Source organism: Serinus canaria, chromosome 12, assembly GCF_022539315.1.
Source record: "Serinus canaria isolate serCan28SL12 chromosome 12, serCan2020, whole genome shotgun sequence".
NCBI lineage: Eukaryota > Metazoa > Chordata > Aves > Passeriformes > Fringillidae > Serinus > Serinus canaria.
Window position 1 is genome coordinate 5,771,445 of NC_066326.1, and position 19,317 is coordinate 5,790,761.

The 19,317-nt window shown below is 41.8% G+C and overlaps 1 protein-coding gene across 5 annotated transcripts in view; it reads right to left on the reverse strand.

The window, feature by feature from the left end:
• SLC25A26 (solute carrier family 25 member 26) overlaps positions 1-19,317 on the reverse strand; it is an 82,990-nt gene that overhangs the window by 54,072 nt on the left and 9,601 nt on the right. For 3 of the 5 annotated variants that reach the window (XM_050979172.1, XM_030227861.2, XM_030227859.2), the window contains exons 4-5: positions 10,225-10,329; positions 8,983-9,030 (exon numbers count right to left, since the gene is read on the reverse strand). The exons of the other annotated variants lie outside the window; for them this stretch is intronic. In XM_050979172.1, coding sequence (XP_050835129.1) covers positions 8,983-9,030; positions 10,225-10,329 — 153 coding nt within the window. The remainder of the gene's footprint in view (positions 1-8,982; positions 9,031-10,224; positions 10,330-19,317) is intronic. 5 annotated transcript variants of the gene reach the window in all.

The window sequence follows — 19,317 nt, forward strand, 5'->3', positions numbered from 1 at the left end:
TTCTATAAAAAATTATGAAAATCATGTTACCACCCTGCTCCACCTCCCACAATATGCAATGCAATACAGTTGCATTTCCAACTATATTATCACTAAGAAGTGATGTGAGATTTTCAAATTAAGGCACACACCACATTCTCCCAAAGATTATAAATTTAGTTGTATTTTTCTTAGAAACAGATAAACTACAAAAATGCAGAATACTAACAGATGTTGAAGTAAAATTTGAAATAGATCACACAGCCCATGAAGACTCAGCAGAGATGCTGCCAGATGATGGGATCAGGCATTCTCCTTTCTCTTTTTCATGGCACATGGGCATTGTTCCATGGGGCAAGAATACATGGAGAACGCTACAGACCTCATATAACCTATTTATATCAAATGAAAACCTCGCCAAAGCTAAAACACAGGAGCCCATAAAACGATTCCCAAGCTAAACCTCACAGAAGTGAAACTCAGTGGGGCTAGTTCCCAGCAGCGAAACGACAATTTCACATTTCAGAGGCTGAGTTTGCTTTGCTGGCAGGGTGAGGGGTGGGATGAAGGAATCACTGCCCCGATCCCCGGGATGGAGGGGTCACTGCCGGGATCCCCGGGATGGAGGGATCACTGCCCGGATCCCCGGGATGAAGGGGTCACTGCCCGGATCCCCGGGATGGAGGGGTCACTGCCCGGATCCCCGGGATGGAGGGGTCACTGCCGGGATCCCCGGGATGGAGGGGTCACTGCCCGGATCCCCGGGATGGAGGGGTCACTGCCGGGATCCCCGGGACGGAGGGGTCACTGCCCGGATCCGCGGATTTCACCCCAAACTCCGCCCGGGACTGCCGCAGGCGCTGCTGCCCTCTGCTGGCCGAGCGCGGGCAGTGCCACGGCCGGGGAGCCCCGGGAATTCTCTGTTTTCCCTTTTCCTCCCCAAATGTTTGCTGCAAGGGTGAATTCCTACCGCACTCCCGAGGTTCCCCTTTGACCAAGATAAGAAAGCTGTTTCATTTATTCCATCCGCAAAAACCAGCCAATCTGGCCCTTAAAACATCCTAAAGTGAGGTATGGCTTTCAGTATTTTCTCTTTTGAGGGGCACTTCTCCAGCACTCAAAACAGTGGGACCAATTCCTATTTCCTGCTAGATGATAAACAGGTAGTCTTTCAAAATAATTGAAGTATGATATGTCTTAAATACTTGGAAGAATTGTTCTTGTGGCACTCACTCACAAGTGCTTCTCTAGCCATTCTTCCAATCCTTAGCATAATTGATAAATTAGATAAACTCTCTGCCATAGATCTGGTTTCTTTTTCACACCTTCACCATAATCTTTGGGTACAGATTCAAGTATTGGATTGCTGATTCTTTTAACTGTGCTTCTGTTTTTAGCAGGTGCAGAGAAACCAGAAAATAGTACCCTAACTATGAAAAAAACCCCAGATAAATGCTATTAATATTGACAGCAGTGTGATCTGCAAGTGGAAGCCTTCCACTGTAAAATCATGTTTTGGTCTATTTCAGGCAAGAATTTCATCCTTGAAAACCAGTCCTGTACTTCCAGGAAATTGCTCAATTGCTTGCTGTTCCAGACCAATCACACACATTTACAGACTAGTTGCTTCAGAGAGTCCAAGACCCTTGACAATAAATTATTAAAAGCTATACCATATTTTACATATAGAAGTATCCACGTGTATATTTGTAGATATTTTATATAAACATATGCCCTACATATTTCTTTTTGGGGTTAGAGAATTACCCACTTCAGCACACACATGCAGAATTTGCTTCACCCACCAATGAAATGTGGCCTCCACCAAAACCAGCCCAGCAACCCTCCAGCCATCAGCAGGATGGATCTACAACTTAGCAAAACAGGAACTGAGACCTACAGAAAGTATTTACACGGACAAAATACAGTTGCACAATTGGAATGCAGCTGAGGAATTAAAACTAAAAGCCACCACTCAGCCAAAAATTCAAACCATTCTAAAACATGTAGAAATCAAAGCAATCAGTGTAGCCAATACTGAGTTCCTAGGTTATTTAAAAGACAAAAACAAAACAACAAAAGAAGCAAAAATATCACAGCACAAAGAAAACCAGAACTTTTTCTTCATAGTATTATTTTCTTCTCAACTTATTGCCCACAGTGCTGCTACCCACCCACAAAACACATTCCTACACCATGAATGCTGCATTTGCAGAAACACTTTAGCAAGCTGCTTTGAGAATGTATGGAAATGGTATCTTTGTTGGAAGCCTGGAGCAGGACAAGCTTCCTGCAAGACTCTGCTTGCACCCACACTGAGCTGGAAAGAATCTGCATTATCAAATCACAGCCTGTGCTTTGAGTGCACATGGCTTTCCAAGTGGTTTTCTCTTCAAAGACCCCAGCTGCAAGGCTGTAGCTTTCAAAATACAGGAATACTCTGCATATATGGAATTCTTTTCATCTGAATAGACCCACTGATGTCAGAGAGGTGCAGTGACTGTGTGCTCCACTGGTAAACAGCACATCCATGGCACCAAGGATGGCTGAATTCTCTGAATTCTGCTTCTGGCCAGGCTGGATGGACACTGCACCTGGCACCAAGAGAGTGTTCAACCAGAACATTTTGCTTGTAAACATGCTTGACCAAAAAAAGACATAAAACCCTCATGCCTTCCTCCCAAACATCAAGGAATTTGCTTTAGGATTCTATCCACCATTCAGGCATGTCATAAAACCTATTTCCCACAACTGGTAAATTAGGAAAACCAGGGTTATTTTGTAGTCTGTAAAAGTCATTCACAACTGCTTTGTGAGATCTCCATTTTCATCTCCAAGTACTATTCCAGCATTTGCAGGGAGAAGGTAATGAGCACAACCTACAGCAGCAGAGTTATTCATTTTACCCATTTGCTGCTGTTCCAGGTCACAAACCAGGGTGTGCCTGAGGCCTCATCCCAGACTTGTGTCTGCTCCTACCCTCAAGAATCCCCTTTAACCCTCACAGCCCCCTCAAAATGAAAACCCCTTGAATATTGATACCTGGGATGATAGAAGTGATACAGGAGCTGATACAACTCCAGTGATTGGCTTTCCAAGACAAAGAGATGTTAGAGTGGGAAGCAGGGACTTATTTTTCAACTTCCTCCCATTAATCCTGAAGTCACATAAGCTCTGCACAATTTTCCACAAAGCTCTTTAATCCATTTTACAGCCCCTATCCCTTTCATGAGACTGCTGATGCTCTGTATGGAAACACCCAAGCCAAAGAAATGCTGGCAGCTCAGTAAAAGTCCAAACCCAGTGTTACAGCTCCTGCCTGGCAAATTCCTGGTTAAACCTAACCTATCTAGAATCACAAAACAACATAAAGCCAGCCCAGTTTTCCAGAAGGTAACAAAAGACAGATACTGCACATATTTCACGAAGGAGGATGTTTATTTTTCCAAATATTGTACTAAGATAGTGTCCTGTTTGCCTCTTTCTATCGACATCTGCTCTGTAATTCACAGAGAATGACAAAAGATCAAAGTTTTAATTGTGCAAGTGAAAGAATGTATTAATAACATTCTTTCTGTCCTACAGCAACAGAGATAAACTTAAAAAAAAACCCTCTCTAACAGCTCAGAGAACAGGATATTTATATAAAGACATCCTAACAAAAGAAAAGCATGCACAACTACCTTAAATGGATAAACAAACTCCCTGTTTGCAGTGGGTCCTGTTGAGCTCAGCCCTCAGAAATCCCCTCCAACCCTCAGTCAACAGGGTCAACATATCTCAGCTGGGTCCTACATTTTTATACAAACCCCTCTCAGCATCCTTTGTTCACCAACCCTTTAAAATTAAGAAAACTCAAGCAGGTTTGCCTTTAGGGCCCATTTTGCTGCTAGTTGCTTTAGTTTTCCTCTTCTAGGCAGTAAGTAGTTTCTAAGAGAGTTTTTTTGTTATGGTTTTTTGTTTGTTTGGGGGGGTTTTTTGTTTGTTTTTTGGTTTTGTTTTTTTTTTTTTTACTTCTAGGTCCTTCCTCATCTGCAAAGGCTGCACTGCAGGTCATCCTCAGCCCTTCTGAGACACACCTAAAAGGACAGCAGTTCTGTGGAACACATACAACAAGCAGTACCTCCTCTTCAGGAGATGCCATTTCTCCTTGGCTCTCTGGAATTTGCTGCTGTTAGTCCCACTGCTGCCATAGCACACTTTGCACTGGCTGTCCCTCTCCTCCTGAAGTTATTCTACCATTCCCTCCCTCCCCAGACAGCAGCAGTGCCTTTATCCACTCAGGGCTCTGCCTTGCATGTATTGAAGGGAAAAACACAAACCCCCAAACCCCAAACCAACCCACAGCTGCTCTACCTTAAAGAACTGGGACTGCCCAAGGTGGCAGCTGAGCTGCCTCACCTCAACCAAAGCCAGGAGCATGTGGCCTCCAAGTGGGGTCAGGTTTGTCAGGGGTTTCCTTTCAAACTCAGAGCTCTGAGATCTGAAACTGCATCAGCAACAGAGAATCACTGCCACCTCCACCTGAATGGAGACCAACACAAGCAGAGTTTGAACTGTCTCAGGAAAGTCTAAGAGGACAAGTGTGTTATTCACATTCTCTGAACAGAGAGAGACATAATTCTCTCTCCCAGGATTTTTCCTGGGGAAGGTAGTGCAAGCTCAGAGAAGAAAACAATTCTTACCTCTACTTGCTGCTTCTGTTATTTTGCACATGTGGAATGTTTACCCAAAGGGATTTGTTAACTGGACACTGGTGAAGGTTGTTTTGATTCCTTGGCCAGTTGGGTCAAAGCTGTGTCCTGGCTGTCTGCAGACAGTCACGGGTTTTTCTTTAGTATCTTTGTAGTACAGTATTCCTTAGTATAGTATCTCTTTAGTATAGTATTAGTGTAATATGGTATAGCTTAATGAAGCAATTGCTCAGCCTTCTGAATCAAAGTCAGAAGCACATTATTCCCTGGCTGGGGGATTGCCTGTTTCTACAACAGACAAGCTCAGCCAGGGCCACCTCACAGCAAAGACTGACATTTGAAAGTGACTCTCAGTCTCTTTCCAAGACATCTGTGAGTTACAGAGAGCCAGTCATTCTCCAACCCTTTTGTCTTAAAGAAAGTTTAATAATAATTTAGCTCCTTTTGAATCCACTTCCAAGCTAGACACCAGTCCATTGGCAGTATTTTTACAAGTGACAAACTGGATTAAAAGCACACGGAACACCCACTCTGGACTCACTCCCTTCTTCCCAGCCATGGTAATTCAGGATAGGAGGGACACCAGATTTACTGAGAAGCTGCAACCTGCACACAGACATGCCAGTGAAGTAACTCACTGTACACAGGGAAAGGGACAAAGCACTTCCTTTTCTTTTGTACTGTCCCCTCATTTACAGGACATCTGCTGGAGTCCTGTAACAGGAAAGGAAATGGAAGAGCTCCAGTGGGAACTCAGGGGTTTCTTTCTTTTTCCCATGAACTGAACATTATGGAATTTTAACAGATGTTCTACTTGGTCATAGTTAATAAAATGAATTATGCAGGAATTAAAAATCTGGCTCCATTTGCCTATATAAGATCTCAGCAGCAGAACTCCATTCCCATTTAGGAATTCTAAAGGATTTGCAGTGGATTTATAATCTGCTCCTGCCTTATTATGAGATGGTTGGAAATTTTAGCAGTTAACTTTTCTCTGTTGTGGAAAATGGGAATAAATTTACCTGTTCATTGATTGATCTTAGTAGCATGATCCAGTTTCCACAGAGCTGCACACTGGTACACTACAGCCATAGGAAGGGGCAATTCTCACTTGGATTTGCTTTGGCAATGACATCATGGGAATTCCACATCGTTTCACAGCCTCTGATTTCTGCCATTTATTCAAAGTCTCATTGAGCAACCTAATAACCACACTCCCACTTTGTGCTTTATTACAAAAGCCTTCCTCTTGGAGCACAGATGTCTCTGTCAGGCTTCTGCTGCCAACAGAATGATGCACTGTACTTCACCTCCCTTTCCATTTTAGGATTAGTTCAGTGTAACTCCATCAAAGGAAGATGTAAAGACCAAAATGTAATGGAGATGTGAGAGAAGAGGCACCAAAAAGGTGAAAAGAGTCGCAGCCAAAACTTTCCAGCCCGGAGGTTCACTCAAAGTTATTTCCAAAAGCATTATGTATTTAGCCATCTTCTTTCTCTTCTAATATCCATCTGCTCAGAAAGCATTCTGAGAAGATAAAGGGGATAAGTCAGAGTGAGAATCAAAACTGAAGGATGAAACCTTGCACCAGCACAGCAGCTAAAGCCAATTACATGGAGCAGAGTAAGACCTGAAAAGATCTTCTATACTAAAGCAAGAAGATGAGGCTTCCACACCACACTCCAGTTATAAAAAAACTTATTTTCAGTGAAATTCAATCAACTGGCAAGCAGATCCCTGTCCAAAAAATCTTCTTGATATAATACAACAGCTAAAATTGACCTTTCTTAAACTCCAGCTCAAGAACTTTGCCAACATAAGAATATAATCACCTGAAAAGCATCAATATTCCCAGCCTCTTCCAATTTTTTTTAAATGAAAAATCATGTATTGAAGACTCTCTGTGAAAAAATTCCCACTCCATTATAACTAAACAATGGGTTTGTGTAGGCAGAGAACCAAAGCATGTAAACAAACCTTGGAAGTATAAAAGTCAGCTAGAATTAAGTACCACCTGGTGTATGCTATGTAGCTACCAGGATGTGTCTAATAATGAATTAATATAGAATTTATTTGAAAATAAAGACCCTAAAGGAAGAAGTACACTTAAAGAGAAGGAAAAATACCAAGATTAAATGTCAGGCTTACAGCAGCTCCAGCTGAAGGTGCAAAAGGCTCTTACTCAAGTGGACGTTGCTTTACAAAATTTAGTGTCAGAAAAATGCAACAACAGTGTTAAATTCAAAGTTTTTTTTTTTTAAACATCACCTATGATTTGCTTCATTTTTAAGAGAAAGCACGTTTCATTTAGTAATCATTTACTTCTCATTCTATTGGACAGATTCTTCCAAAAAGCAATACTTCAACTGAAATCAGTTCTGAAGGATCTTTTATGAATATACATAATGAAGAGGACTCCCATAAAATTTCCAACAAAGTGTTGCCATTTTGAGTAAACAAAGTTATCTCAGCAGGGTCACACACTGTGCCATGAATATGGTCTGCAAATTAATTACCACCCTGACATATGTCAAAACAAATTTTAAGGAGAAGAGCACACAGTAGCAACCATGTGCTTTATCTACCTGTTAGTATGCAAAATCTGCACTCAATAGGATCTAAATTTATTCATTTATTCAGAACCCCTCTGAGAAATCAAAATGATTCGTATTCATTCGCCTTTTTTGCCCGTCAGCAAATGAAATCTGAGTGAAGAACACGTTTAGTGAGCCAGAAAATAAGTACAGGACAAAGCTGTGGTAGGGGTTACATTTCAGAAAAGCAGGTGTCATCTTTGCACAGATTACTAATTTTTTTAACTCTCAAAACTGCTACAATAAGCTGCAGTGCATTGGCATTTGTCAGCACTTTAAGGAACACTAAGTTTGATGTTTCTTATTTTAGGCAATACCCATCTTTATTCTGTACTTGTAACAAGAGCTGGCCAACATAACTGTCCTGAAAACAGTTTTCAGCATGAAGAAAGGCTCTAAAAAGCAGAGCCATTGAATGAGATTAAAAAGCCTGTGCAAGTGGGTTTATTATCAATGGCAACACAGACAAGAGATCTGAGCCTGTGTTTAAAACAGAAGAGGGAAGATCCAAACCTGCCTTTAGGTATCCAAACCTAACCTCATCCACCTGAGTTGCATGAGGAGCAGACAAACCCACACAGCACATCCAGACTGTCCCATGGAGAGCCCTTTCTGGACACCAGGCTGTGTCCAGCCACATGCCAGGAAGGAATTGCTCCCTGTGAGGGTGGGGAGCCCCTGGCACAGGGTGCCCAGAGGAGCTGTGGCTGCTCCATCCTCAGCTCAAAGCCAGGCTGGATGGGACTTTGGGCAACCTGGGGTAGTGGAAGGTTTGAGGGTAGAACAAGACGGGTTTTTTGTGCCTTCCAACCCAAACCTTTCTGTGATTTTATGTTTTCCTAGGAACCAAGTGATCTCTCTATTTTAGGTGCACATATATCATGCAATTTCTGTTTTGTCAGAAGATGATAGCCTGGGATCTGATATTGAAACAATTTTAGACAGGGAGTTTATCAGTAGGTTTTTCTACTAATTTTATAAACTGCCTTCAGTTCACACAGCATATCAAGCACTTCCATGACACTAATCCTGGAATTCAAGGTAAATTTAGAAAATATTTTAGTTTAGGAACTATTTTCTTCTGAGTGGACCAAAATATTTTTAGCTCTATTTTTTTTTTCTAACAGTGAAATACTTCTGATTTAGAGTTAAGTAATGCCATATCAAATCTACAGACTGGGTGACTAAATGCATTTCTTTCACACATTAAAAAAAAAAAGAAAAAAAATTAGAGAGAGCACAATCCTCTCTATATACAGATGATAAATAATCCCTTGGCATCTGCTGACGAATATATTTAAAGAAAGCCTAAATCTGTCTGTGCTAAACTTGGCCTGATGCCACCAGTTCACCATTGTTGGCATATATAGTTCACATGATGCAATCACAAGACTTGAGAAAGTTTCCAATACTTTAGTTTATGGTTTTCTCATGTTAACATATATCTTTCCATCCTTTTTCAATTCAGCAGCAACAGAACTGGGAGACAGGACGGCAAATGAATTTTTGCACGTATCAAAGGTTTTCTTAGTGCTCATTATTGGTGTTCTATAAAATTACAGGCTGGTAACGTAACTAGAATGAAATATGCTGGGATTTAGAGCTTAAGGTGAGAGCAACTGATCTCAATTGTACTATTATCTCTTGTTAGAAAACTGAGGCAAAGAAAGCAATTGAGAAAAAAAAAATAAAAGGGAAAAAGACAAGCGTTTTACCTCTCTCAATACGGTGCTTTTATAACCCCGATAAAGGCCTTGAATACCCTGTAAAGCAACAAAAGAAAGCATCATCCAGTGGGAATGAGTTTGTCAAAGACCACAATTTATTGGTGATTATGAGGCAAGCATTACAGCCCTAAAGTGTCACACCTCAGCTTCAAATTGACTGTATTGATTATAACACTGTATACTGTATTCCATTATTTACAGGGCCAGAGGGTTTTATTTTCACCTCCTTAGCCTTGATTCAGAGCCTTTATCAAGACAAATGTTTTATATTTTTAACCAGCTGTAAATACTCAAAACAATTAAAACTTATTTTATAAGTGCATATAAAATTATGTTGTTTATTATTATTATAGGGCACTTAATTCAAGTGTTTGGCAAGGCTTAGGGTTCTCTAGCCAGCTATATGGAAAGAGAAAAACATATGGTTTTGACAGAATCAGCTTTTAAAGCAGAATCAAGTGACAGAAAGAAGGGTGCAGGGTTATCACAACAGTTTCCATTTGAAAGCAAATAAAAATCAAGTGGATCATTTGAAGGTCATATTTATGTCTTCCTTTCCCTGGGTTTTACACTTACAAAATGTATTATACTGTTTTTCCCCACACTGTTTTTAGAAGCCACTTTCTCTTATGGAGCACAGCTTGAAAATCCCCCCCTGTGAAACTCTGCTGAAACAGACATGAACAGGTTTTCACAGGAGGGATCAGCATAACTCCTGAAAAGAAGACAAAGGCCCTTATTTTTCAAAAGTAACTAATACTGGATAAGAACTCATTTCCAGAACTCCTCCTGGCTCCTCCAGAGCCTCTCTGAAATGGTGCCTTTTGGTCACCTCCTCCAAATCCAGCTTCAAAAACTGGGAACCATTCAGCAAACTGCACACAGAGACTCAATGTCCTGCTGCCCCAGACAAGGACTGTTTGCATAAATACAAGCAGAGCTTTGGAATCTGGAAGCTAAATTCCTTTTATTCTTTCCCCCCCATCATCTTCAAATGTAGGTATCCCATATAAAAAAAAGGAGAAAAAAGAGTTGCTTGAAACAAACCCCAGGGGGAGGTGGGGGCTTGGTTTCCTCAATCATAACATGCCAATCATTTTAAGAGCAGAAGAATAGATGGAAAAGTGCTGGGAAAGCACAGAACTGGATAAAGTTGTAGGAATACTTCTGGATGTGTATGGCACTGAGTGGGAAGGATGAAAATGTTGAGGAATTTTGCTCTGAACTCACCTCATGGTACAAGGTGTGGGAGAGGATCTGGAGAGTGCTGGAGGAAGGAGAAACCTGAGCCCTCTGCTTGACAACCTCGGATGGAACCCGGATGAGACAGGCAACCTGCAAAAGAACCTGGGGTCAGGCAGCAATGCTGGCTTCTCTTCATACAGCAAGCACTCCTTCCAAGAACAGAAACCTGACAAATGAGGTTTGTCATTATCAGGTTTGTCATTATAGGGCTTAAAAGGTGTTCATGAGCAGCTTACGTATTTGTTCTGAGAGCCATGCACTTTCTGATCACAAAGTTATCCTAACAGGAGCATGGAAGCACCCTTGGAATTTTTAACTTCAAAAGCAGCAGTAGATTTGAGTTGAGAAAATCACTGACAAAACCAAAATTTGAATCCATCCTGTCTTTTGGCAGTCACAGGAATTGACTGTTCCAATTCCACAGGGCTGTTCCCTCACTTTCACAGATTTAAAGTGGAGATTCAGGACTATAAGACCAACAAACTTCTTTCTTTGGTAATTCCTTTGTGCCCTCTAGTGACTGATAGCAGAAGCCATTCTGGTCAGCTTTAAATACAACATATTCCAAGTTTCACCTTAAAATACACACCATGCTTCATTCAAGGTAAAGCATTGGACTGATCCTTTCCTGCAGAATGAATTTCCTGGACCCTGCAGCTGGATGTAATAATGTGGCTGCTGCCACAAAGCTCCAGCTCTGCTGAAAAGCCAGGCTGGGATTTTAAATATTCACCTGCCAGTTTGGCTTCAGGGGGGGGTTAAATTAAGCTTGTGTGTACATCATTTCACAGAATGAGAATCCTGAAGTGTGGGAGTTACAAGCCTCATCTTTCATCTCTCTAGATAATGCCAATTCATCAGCACTTAAAATTTGAAGCAGTTTGTCTTCAGTTGGCTCCAGGGATACTTAAAGCAGTGATGGGACTGGTGGCAAAACTGCAGACCCCACAGGGCTTTGCCAGATTTTTAGCCTGCCTTGAGAGCATCCTGAGCTGGGCTCAGGAACAAACTGTACCTCCTAGACACAAAGGTGATCACAGAGTGCTTCAAGTGCAGAGCAGCCCAGGTGAAAGCTGTCAGTCTGAAGTGGCAAACCAAGCAGCTAACTGGGAAATCCACATGTGCCAAAGAAAGTACAGGAATTCACTGGAGATTGCACAGACACAGTAACTTGAGTGGTCATTTGTGGGTAACAGAGTACAAGGTTTAGGTTTCATTTTCACAAAGACACCAAGAAAAAATCTGTTATCCTGTTACACTCCTACAAGTTTACTGGACAACAATATCCAAAAGTCATTACAAACAGATCTAACTCCATGTGCTCTTCAATTCTCAGGGTCAAAAATAACAAGTGACCCCAATCTGTCAAGAAAATAGGAACTGTCAAGTTTTTTCGATAGTTCAGCATAAATATTTATAGAACTTCATGCTTCATAACACTCCATGTCCTTATATTAGCTTTTTATTCCTTAAAAATATGGAGGCACGAGGAAAGCTTTAAAAAGGCTGGGATGAAAACAATCTAGTCAATCAAGACCAGACAAAGAGCTCAGCGTGGCTTCCTGACATCTGGGGTGCTGCAGTTCTGGCAGGAGGAGCGTGGCTACAAAGTAATGTCTCCATTTCCCCCTGACTACTTGGGGTGCATTTAATTTCAAATTAACTTTGATGTTTCTTCCATTTGAATCTGTGCTTACAAGGGAGTCTGTGGCTGCACAAGAACAAAAACAATGATTACACTGTGGTGTTCTGAAAGGAAATAAAGGCTCATGTCACCTGGGCAGTGCTGTCAGATTGCTTCCATAGGGCACTTCTGCTATTCAAAAAGGCACGAGTTGCAGCTGCCAACATCAGACTGCAGGGTGACATTTTCACTGTGCTCCTGAACTTACAGCCTTGTTTGTTCCTACACATGCACCTTCCTGTCAACCACAACCCCAGCAGGCTTTTGATGTGGAGAACAGGGCTCTGAAGGGAAGTATGCAAGATGAAGTTCACATGTATCTTATTAAAAAAGTAACAGCCTGGGCTGGTGGGTGCAGAAGAATCTCAATTCTATCACGCTCTGATCCCAATCACTGCAGCACCTCCCAGGTAATCCTGCCAAAGGTAAGAGAGCACAGTGCACCTCTCCAGGCTCTGCTTTCTTGGACAAGGGTGTTGAAGCAGCACCAGCATGGTTAACACTGCACCAAGAGAGCCCACATTTCAATTTTCAGATGTGAAAGCCATGAGCAAATGGCCCAGGAAGGGTGAGGGATGCAGTGTGCAGCTGTCCCACACTTTTACCTTCACCCACCACGGGATTAACACAGACAGAACACAGACATGGCCTCACACAGGGGGCCCAATCACCCAGCAAGAAATTGCTTTTTAATCTCTTGGCTGTTGCTTGACACAGAGGAGCACAATAGAGCCCACCAAGCTCAGGCCATTCCTGGTTTATCCTGCTGGATTTGGGGATGACCTGGTGACAAATCAGCTCTGTGCTGAACATCTGCAGAGCCATGGAGAGGGTCCAGCAGTGGGGACCCAGCCACCCCAGCTGACATTAGGGCATCAGACAACAGCACCCCATTGATTGGGGCCATGCTCATTTTCCCAAGCAAGCTCTGGAGCCAGGGGCTATTCCCATCTTTTGATGGGAGCAGAAATCAAGATCCTGGGAAAGTTCAGGTGCTGCCCTGTAATCTTCTTCCTTATTTACCACGTCAGGAACACAATGCCAATGCACATGCATACATACCATAAGGGCAGGAAGACAATAATACTGAAACAAGAGGTTCAAGAATTTTCAAATTTAAGCTATAGGAAGACCTGATTTTTACAGCTACAAGCAAAGCTATTAATAGTTTACAGAGCAGGTGTGCAGAAATGACAATATTAGCACCTACACCTTTCCAGCTTTTTAATGCTAAGACCACTTCTGAGCAAGAGTGTACTGACTTTCAAAACCCTTGTCTCAAATCTTTACTAGGTCAGAGGGTGACTCCAGTATTTAGATAAAAACCTACATGCATTTTTAATTTAATTTTAATTTACGGACTTGCATTAGCCAGTCAGGAACAAAAGCTAAAACCAGGTGTATTTCATTAACATTTATCTATGTATTGCTAAGACCGAGTATGTTCTAATTAAATTAAGGTAATTCCTTTCCTCTGTCAGTTGAGGGAAAAGCGTTTTAACTTTCGGGTACTCCTTGCACGAACCAAGGCTGCCATCTCCTGGTGGATTTATGTTGGAACCAGACTGCCCTGGCTGCTGTGAAGAATGACCAGTGCAAATAAAGTCTCCAAAGTGCCATGAAACTTCATATATACACCAACTTAAACAGTTTGTTTCAGTATGAATGTGGTTGTAGCAAACAGAAAATCAGATATGCTGTAAATAGCACCAGGTCACCTAAGTTTACTGGGAACACCTGATCTTAAAACTGGAACTTCTGCAATGGGGCCAATCCCACCTAAAGCTGGAGCAGCTGTTCAGGATCAGGCAGATTCATCTAACTCAGCACAAGGGTACCCACCACTTTTCTTTGTATAATAAAAAAGAACAAAGGGGGCATAGTCCTGCTTACACAGAGGCTCAGTGCAAAGGGACAATGCCAACATCTTCAGAAAAGGACACAACTCCCAGTCTTCTGTGCTATATTATGATCCAAATATTAACATATCTTATTTGGATTAACAGCCTTTTCCTTCCACTCTTTGTACTCCAGGAAAAGTGTTTCCCCCTGGCTGGATTTGTAGGGTTTGGTAGAGAATCAAAGATAACACAGAGATTTGTTTTTAGGCACCTCCACTACAGTTTGACCACCAACCTTGTGAGCTGGGCACGAGGTGTATCCAGGAACATCTGGAACAGGACAGAGCAGGTGCCATAATGGTTATTAAGGGCTTAGGCTGGGCATTTAAGCTGGGTTTAAATGCACAGGTTTAAGCACAGGTTTCCTCAGAAGCAGAGACAGCTGCTACAACACTTTCAGCTTTGCAGCTCTAGAGAGAGCAGCTTGAGGAAGCATTTATCTCCTCCTGCAGCACCCTGCACAGCTGATGATCTGACTCACACACTGCCAAAAGCTCCCACAGCCATGAGTCTGAGCACTTGTTATCTTTAATAAGAGACAGACATTAGCCCTCCTGTAAGCCCACTGAAACAAGAGCCCCATTTCTGGCACCTAATGAGCCCCTGGCTAATGAGCTGGATTATTCTCTGCACTGGGTTTAGGTGAGCATCAAGACCAAATATTTTTCCACTTATTAATTGGCCAGCCATTCTGCTCCATGGCAGGAGAAGGGCAGTCTGAGGACAAAACCTGCTATGGAATTTGTGAGTGGCTGGTGATTAGGAACCTGCACTCAGTGACTCTGAGATCTCTGGCTTGCTCAGCTCAGCCTACTCGAAAATTTAGCACAGAAACATGGAGTAAGCTCCAGAAATCTTTTCTTTTGTTACTGCTTTAAACTCTTTAGAACCCTTTCTAAAGGATTTTAATATTTAAAGTTCTCAACAGGATGTTAGTTTTAAGGACTTTATCTGTCTGAGTAGCTGGAAAGCTTTAACTGATGTTCACCATATTAATTCAATACTTAACACAAAACTAAAGGAATATGCCTGGGGACAGTTTCTCTTAAATGTCATTTGCATAAGTTTATCCTTAATCAAATAAGAATATAATTTATGACACAATAAAATTTTGTATCCAGAGAGCAGTAACTTTAGGCTAAACCTCACAATACCTGGGCAAAATAATCACTAACCCATTAGTGAGGAAAAGCTGCTGCACAAAAATGACAACAACAAAGATGCTATGATTTATCAAAGGACATATGTTTAGGCTGCAGTCAATCTGCTAACAAAATCCTAATATTTCACCCCATTTCTGAAGGTCAGAAGGATTGCCTGCTGAACAGAATGTAAAATAAGCAAGAAAAATAGAACAACTCTAAGACCCTGCTCAAAGAGAAGCAGCAATAAATTGGGATTTTTGGGGTTTTTAAGTGTAACCTGCACTAGCCCTGACAATAAAACTCTGCAGACAAAAGCTACCTTGGAGCTCAAGTTTGCTTTGTTGTTGGTTTTCTGTGTGTTCTGTTTCTGGGGGTTTTTAATATTAAAAAAAAAAAAAAATGCTGCTTTCCAAAATAGGTTAATGTGTCATAATCTGAATGTCTCAGTTTCTGTATCAGATGCTCCCTTCTAAGTAGGAAGTTACTATTTTTAATCTGAAACATGAAAAATGTCCTTTTCCCTTTCTCAGATAACTGAATTATTAAAATAATAGGCAAGTTTAAAATTGAAAGATCTTAAATTCCACTGATTTCCTTTGGATCTGGAGAATAAAGGGGAAATTTCCCTCTTGGTTCATGTCAAAGGTTCTCAACAAAAGTTGAATTCAGCACTGCAGCTTTCCATGCCTCTCCAAATCCTGTAAATTTATGCTTGGTTCTTCAGTTCTCCCTGGGATGCCCCTCTTCAACAGAAGGGGAAAATGCTGCAATATTATGAGATTAGCAAAGTATTTCATCCTCCAAATAAGTGCTTCTAACTGTGGTCACAGCTCTTGGGTTGGAAACATTAGCTAGCAGGGATATGAGCTGTGAGCTGCAGATGGAAGATGAACTGCCTCACCCTTCCCACCACCAGGAAAATGAGCAGAAAAGAGGAGGAACATGAAATATCCTGATATTCCTCTATATGATTTCATGTATTCCTTGGGCAAAGCACCTGAACTGCTGCAATCACAGACCCAAAGCATTTCTACCACCAAAAAACCTTCATCTAAATTACTGCTGCCCTTTTGACCAAGACAGAACAAAAATACAAGTTTCTCTGGTCAGTAATTCACTGTGGGTCACAACTGCAGCTGTGAACAAGTCCTTGCACACGTGCCTGTCAGCAGGCTGTGCCAGCTGCTGGAGCACAGAGAATACAGAATGGAAGAGTTAACTCCTGTTTTAATGAGGGAATTGTCTCCAGGGGTGACAGAAAGTGCCCCCTGCATGTACTGTCCAGTGTCTTTAAATGCCAGCCCCAGGGAAAGTGTTCACCTTCAGCACAAAGCCTCAGAATATGCTAAATCTTATTTCCCCCTCACAGCACAGAGTGCCCTTCCTGCACAGTGCAATTCAGTCCTGTGCAGAGCTGCTGGGGTCATCAACAGGTGACTCCACTCCTAATTTAAACCCCATGGAAAGAACAAGTTTTGACTAATGGGCTCTGCATGGGAAAGTTTAGACAATGCCAAGCTCTTTGTCCAACCTTTTCCTCTGACTGACACAACAAGGTCTTCATTAATTTAACTGCAGTTCCCCTGTATGCTGGTAGGAAACATTTCTTCAAAGAACAATCTCACCCAGCAAGATCCCTCAGATCTCAGCACCCCCCAGAGCTTAACAACATATTATTGCAGAGATGAGACCATTCACAGGGACCAAATGTCACAAGCATTTGGAAAACTGGAGTTTCTGCACAAACACTTTCAACTTCCTCCATGTTCCCACCTTAGATGACTTTACCTGGAATCTGCAGAGCTGTTTTGCAGATTTATTTCATCCTGTCATTTTCAAATCTATGACAGCTCTCTTTTATTCGTTCCCAGAGCTGCCTCCTTCCTGCTTCAGAGCATCATCTGCAGCAGCACACACTTGTTCCTTCACAATGGCCATCTTGGCTGAGCCTTTTCACCTCAGCTGCCTGAAATCCCCAGCTGGCTCCTCATCCATCATTTCAGGAGCCCTCTCAGGGCTACTGGGCTCCTGCCCCTCTCAGATTTCCTTCCCCACACATGGCTCTTCAATTGCCCAGATCCATTCCCAGCAAATCCTGCTGTGGGTTCCCTGCCTACCTTTCCTTTAGCCACGTCAGATACATCTCAGAAAACTTCTGTCCTCCAGCACTGGGAATTTGTGCCAAGTTCTGTTCACAGCAAAAAGAAACTCTTTCTCCAGTTACATCAGCTGACAGGCAGAGAACAGGGAAAGTTTGTGAAGCTGACAAGGCTGACATTAAAAACTGCTTTGCAGAAGTACTTCTCACTGCAGATGTTTTGAAAGTTTCTGTGCTTTGCATAAATCTTTGCATAAATCAATTGGTCTTTTAACATTTAAGCAATGTAGAGTTTTGTTTCCTTTTTAAAACTAGACCTTAAGCTCACCAAAAGAAGCCTGATGTTACACACCCCTTGTACTCCAGCACATTCTGTGTCCCAGAGATTTTGAAGTTTCTCAGTACAATTACAAGCAGTTGGTTTAAACTCAAGCAGCAAAATCAGGCAGCTGAGTAACTTGAAAAAAAATCTTCCTTAACCTGGTGGATGCATGAGTCATAAATTACTACCACATTTAAAGACAGAAATCCTTAAAACCTAAGAAAAATAGACCCTTAAGTCAATGTACAGAACCATCTGCATGATCCAATCTATTCCAACAACACTTTCACCATGAAAGTCTGTTAAATTTATTTTAAAAGGCTTAAGAAACTCATTAAATCCAGCAGCCAAACCATTCTTTCAGCAGAAGTGGTGTGGTGCATCCCATCCAGCATGAAACTTTCCAAGCAGCCAAGTGGGGTCAGGCTGAGTTACAGGAGGACAGACAGTAATGAGATTCCAGGCAAGAGAACACAGGCAGTATTTTCTGAAAACACATTAAGTCTCCTGTTGAAAGAAGACTAGTATTTTGCAATTTGCTCACTCTCTTGGGGTTACATTGGCCCAGAATATGGAAATTTCAACTACATTGTATTTTATTAAGTATTTTTCCTTCAATTGATACCTTACTCTTTCCTTCAGCCTTTTCACTTAAAGAATTATGGGCTTGTCCACATATGGAGCTATTCAGAGTTATTCCTGACAAACTCTGTATAGAACATTGGTTAAGGTAAGTTCATCCCAAAGTGTCTCAAACATTTCCAAAGCTGACTGGTACAGCAAGTCAGGAAATCCATTAGGAAATACTTTACACTTATAACTTTTTAATCCAAATTTGCTTCCCTCTGAAGACACTCTGAGCTACAAATACTTCTAAAACAACTGATTATCAGCCCTGTGATTAAAGACATGAAACCATCAAGGTGTACTGCAAACCAGCATGTTCTCTAAGCCCTGAAGTGAGCAGGTTACACAAAGCAGTGTGGGGAGAGCAGCTGATGAAGAAGATGCACTACGTGCAGTTAGCATGGAGCACACAAGAGAAGATCAGCATGAGTGGCTGGCTGGGTATCTGACAGTTCTTAATTTGCTGTTTCAGCCTCTAATTGTATGATGAATTTGTTGGCAGCATTTGTGGATTCATGCCCCCATTCATCTTTATTTACAACCAATTCCCAAACGCTGCTCTGAGTTTCCATCCGTCCTCTGTTCTTTCTCCACTACCTCTCAAAGGCAGCAGCCTCACCTTCCCAACCATCTCCTAACCACTGCTTCTGCATAAGGATTTGGCAAAAATCCTACAGCATCTGTATTGCAGACCTGCCCTCCCATAGATTCATGTAGGAATATTTCAAACCCCACCACAATTAATTCAGAAGACCACCTACGTTGCTGCACTCCCCACCACTGCTCATCTTGCCAGGGTTGGAGTATCCCTTTCTCAAAGCCTGCGTGCAGCCAGATTTGCACAGCACAAAAGGCACAGGCACTGATCAATGAAAATAGAAAAAAAAAAAAGTTTCAGTATTGTGGGAAATGTCCCATCACACTTGGACTGCTGTCATTTGCACACTACTTATGAATACTGTGATCTGCCAGCACACACCACACTGCTTGAGAGGAGACAGAATGCAAAGCACAAAATGCAGAACAGCTTTGTCCATTTATTAGTTCAGCTTTTAGAAAAGGGATAGCTAAAATATTCAAAGCCATTAGCCCAAAGTCTAGACACAAATACTTTATCTCTTCTTTGCTGAACTAAAATCAGCTCTCCCTAGAGTGTCCAACTTTCCTGTTGAACTGAAAAGTCACATCTTCCGACACTGCAAGCTTTAGAGTTTGAAATACCTAAAATCTTAACTTCATGTCTGATGTGAGTGGCTGTCTTGTCTCTGTTAGATTGGGCTCCTGCAAGCTGATCTTCCAGA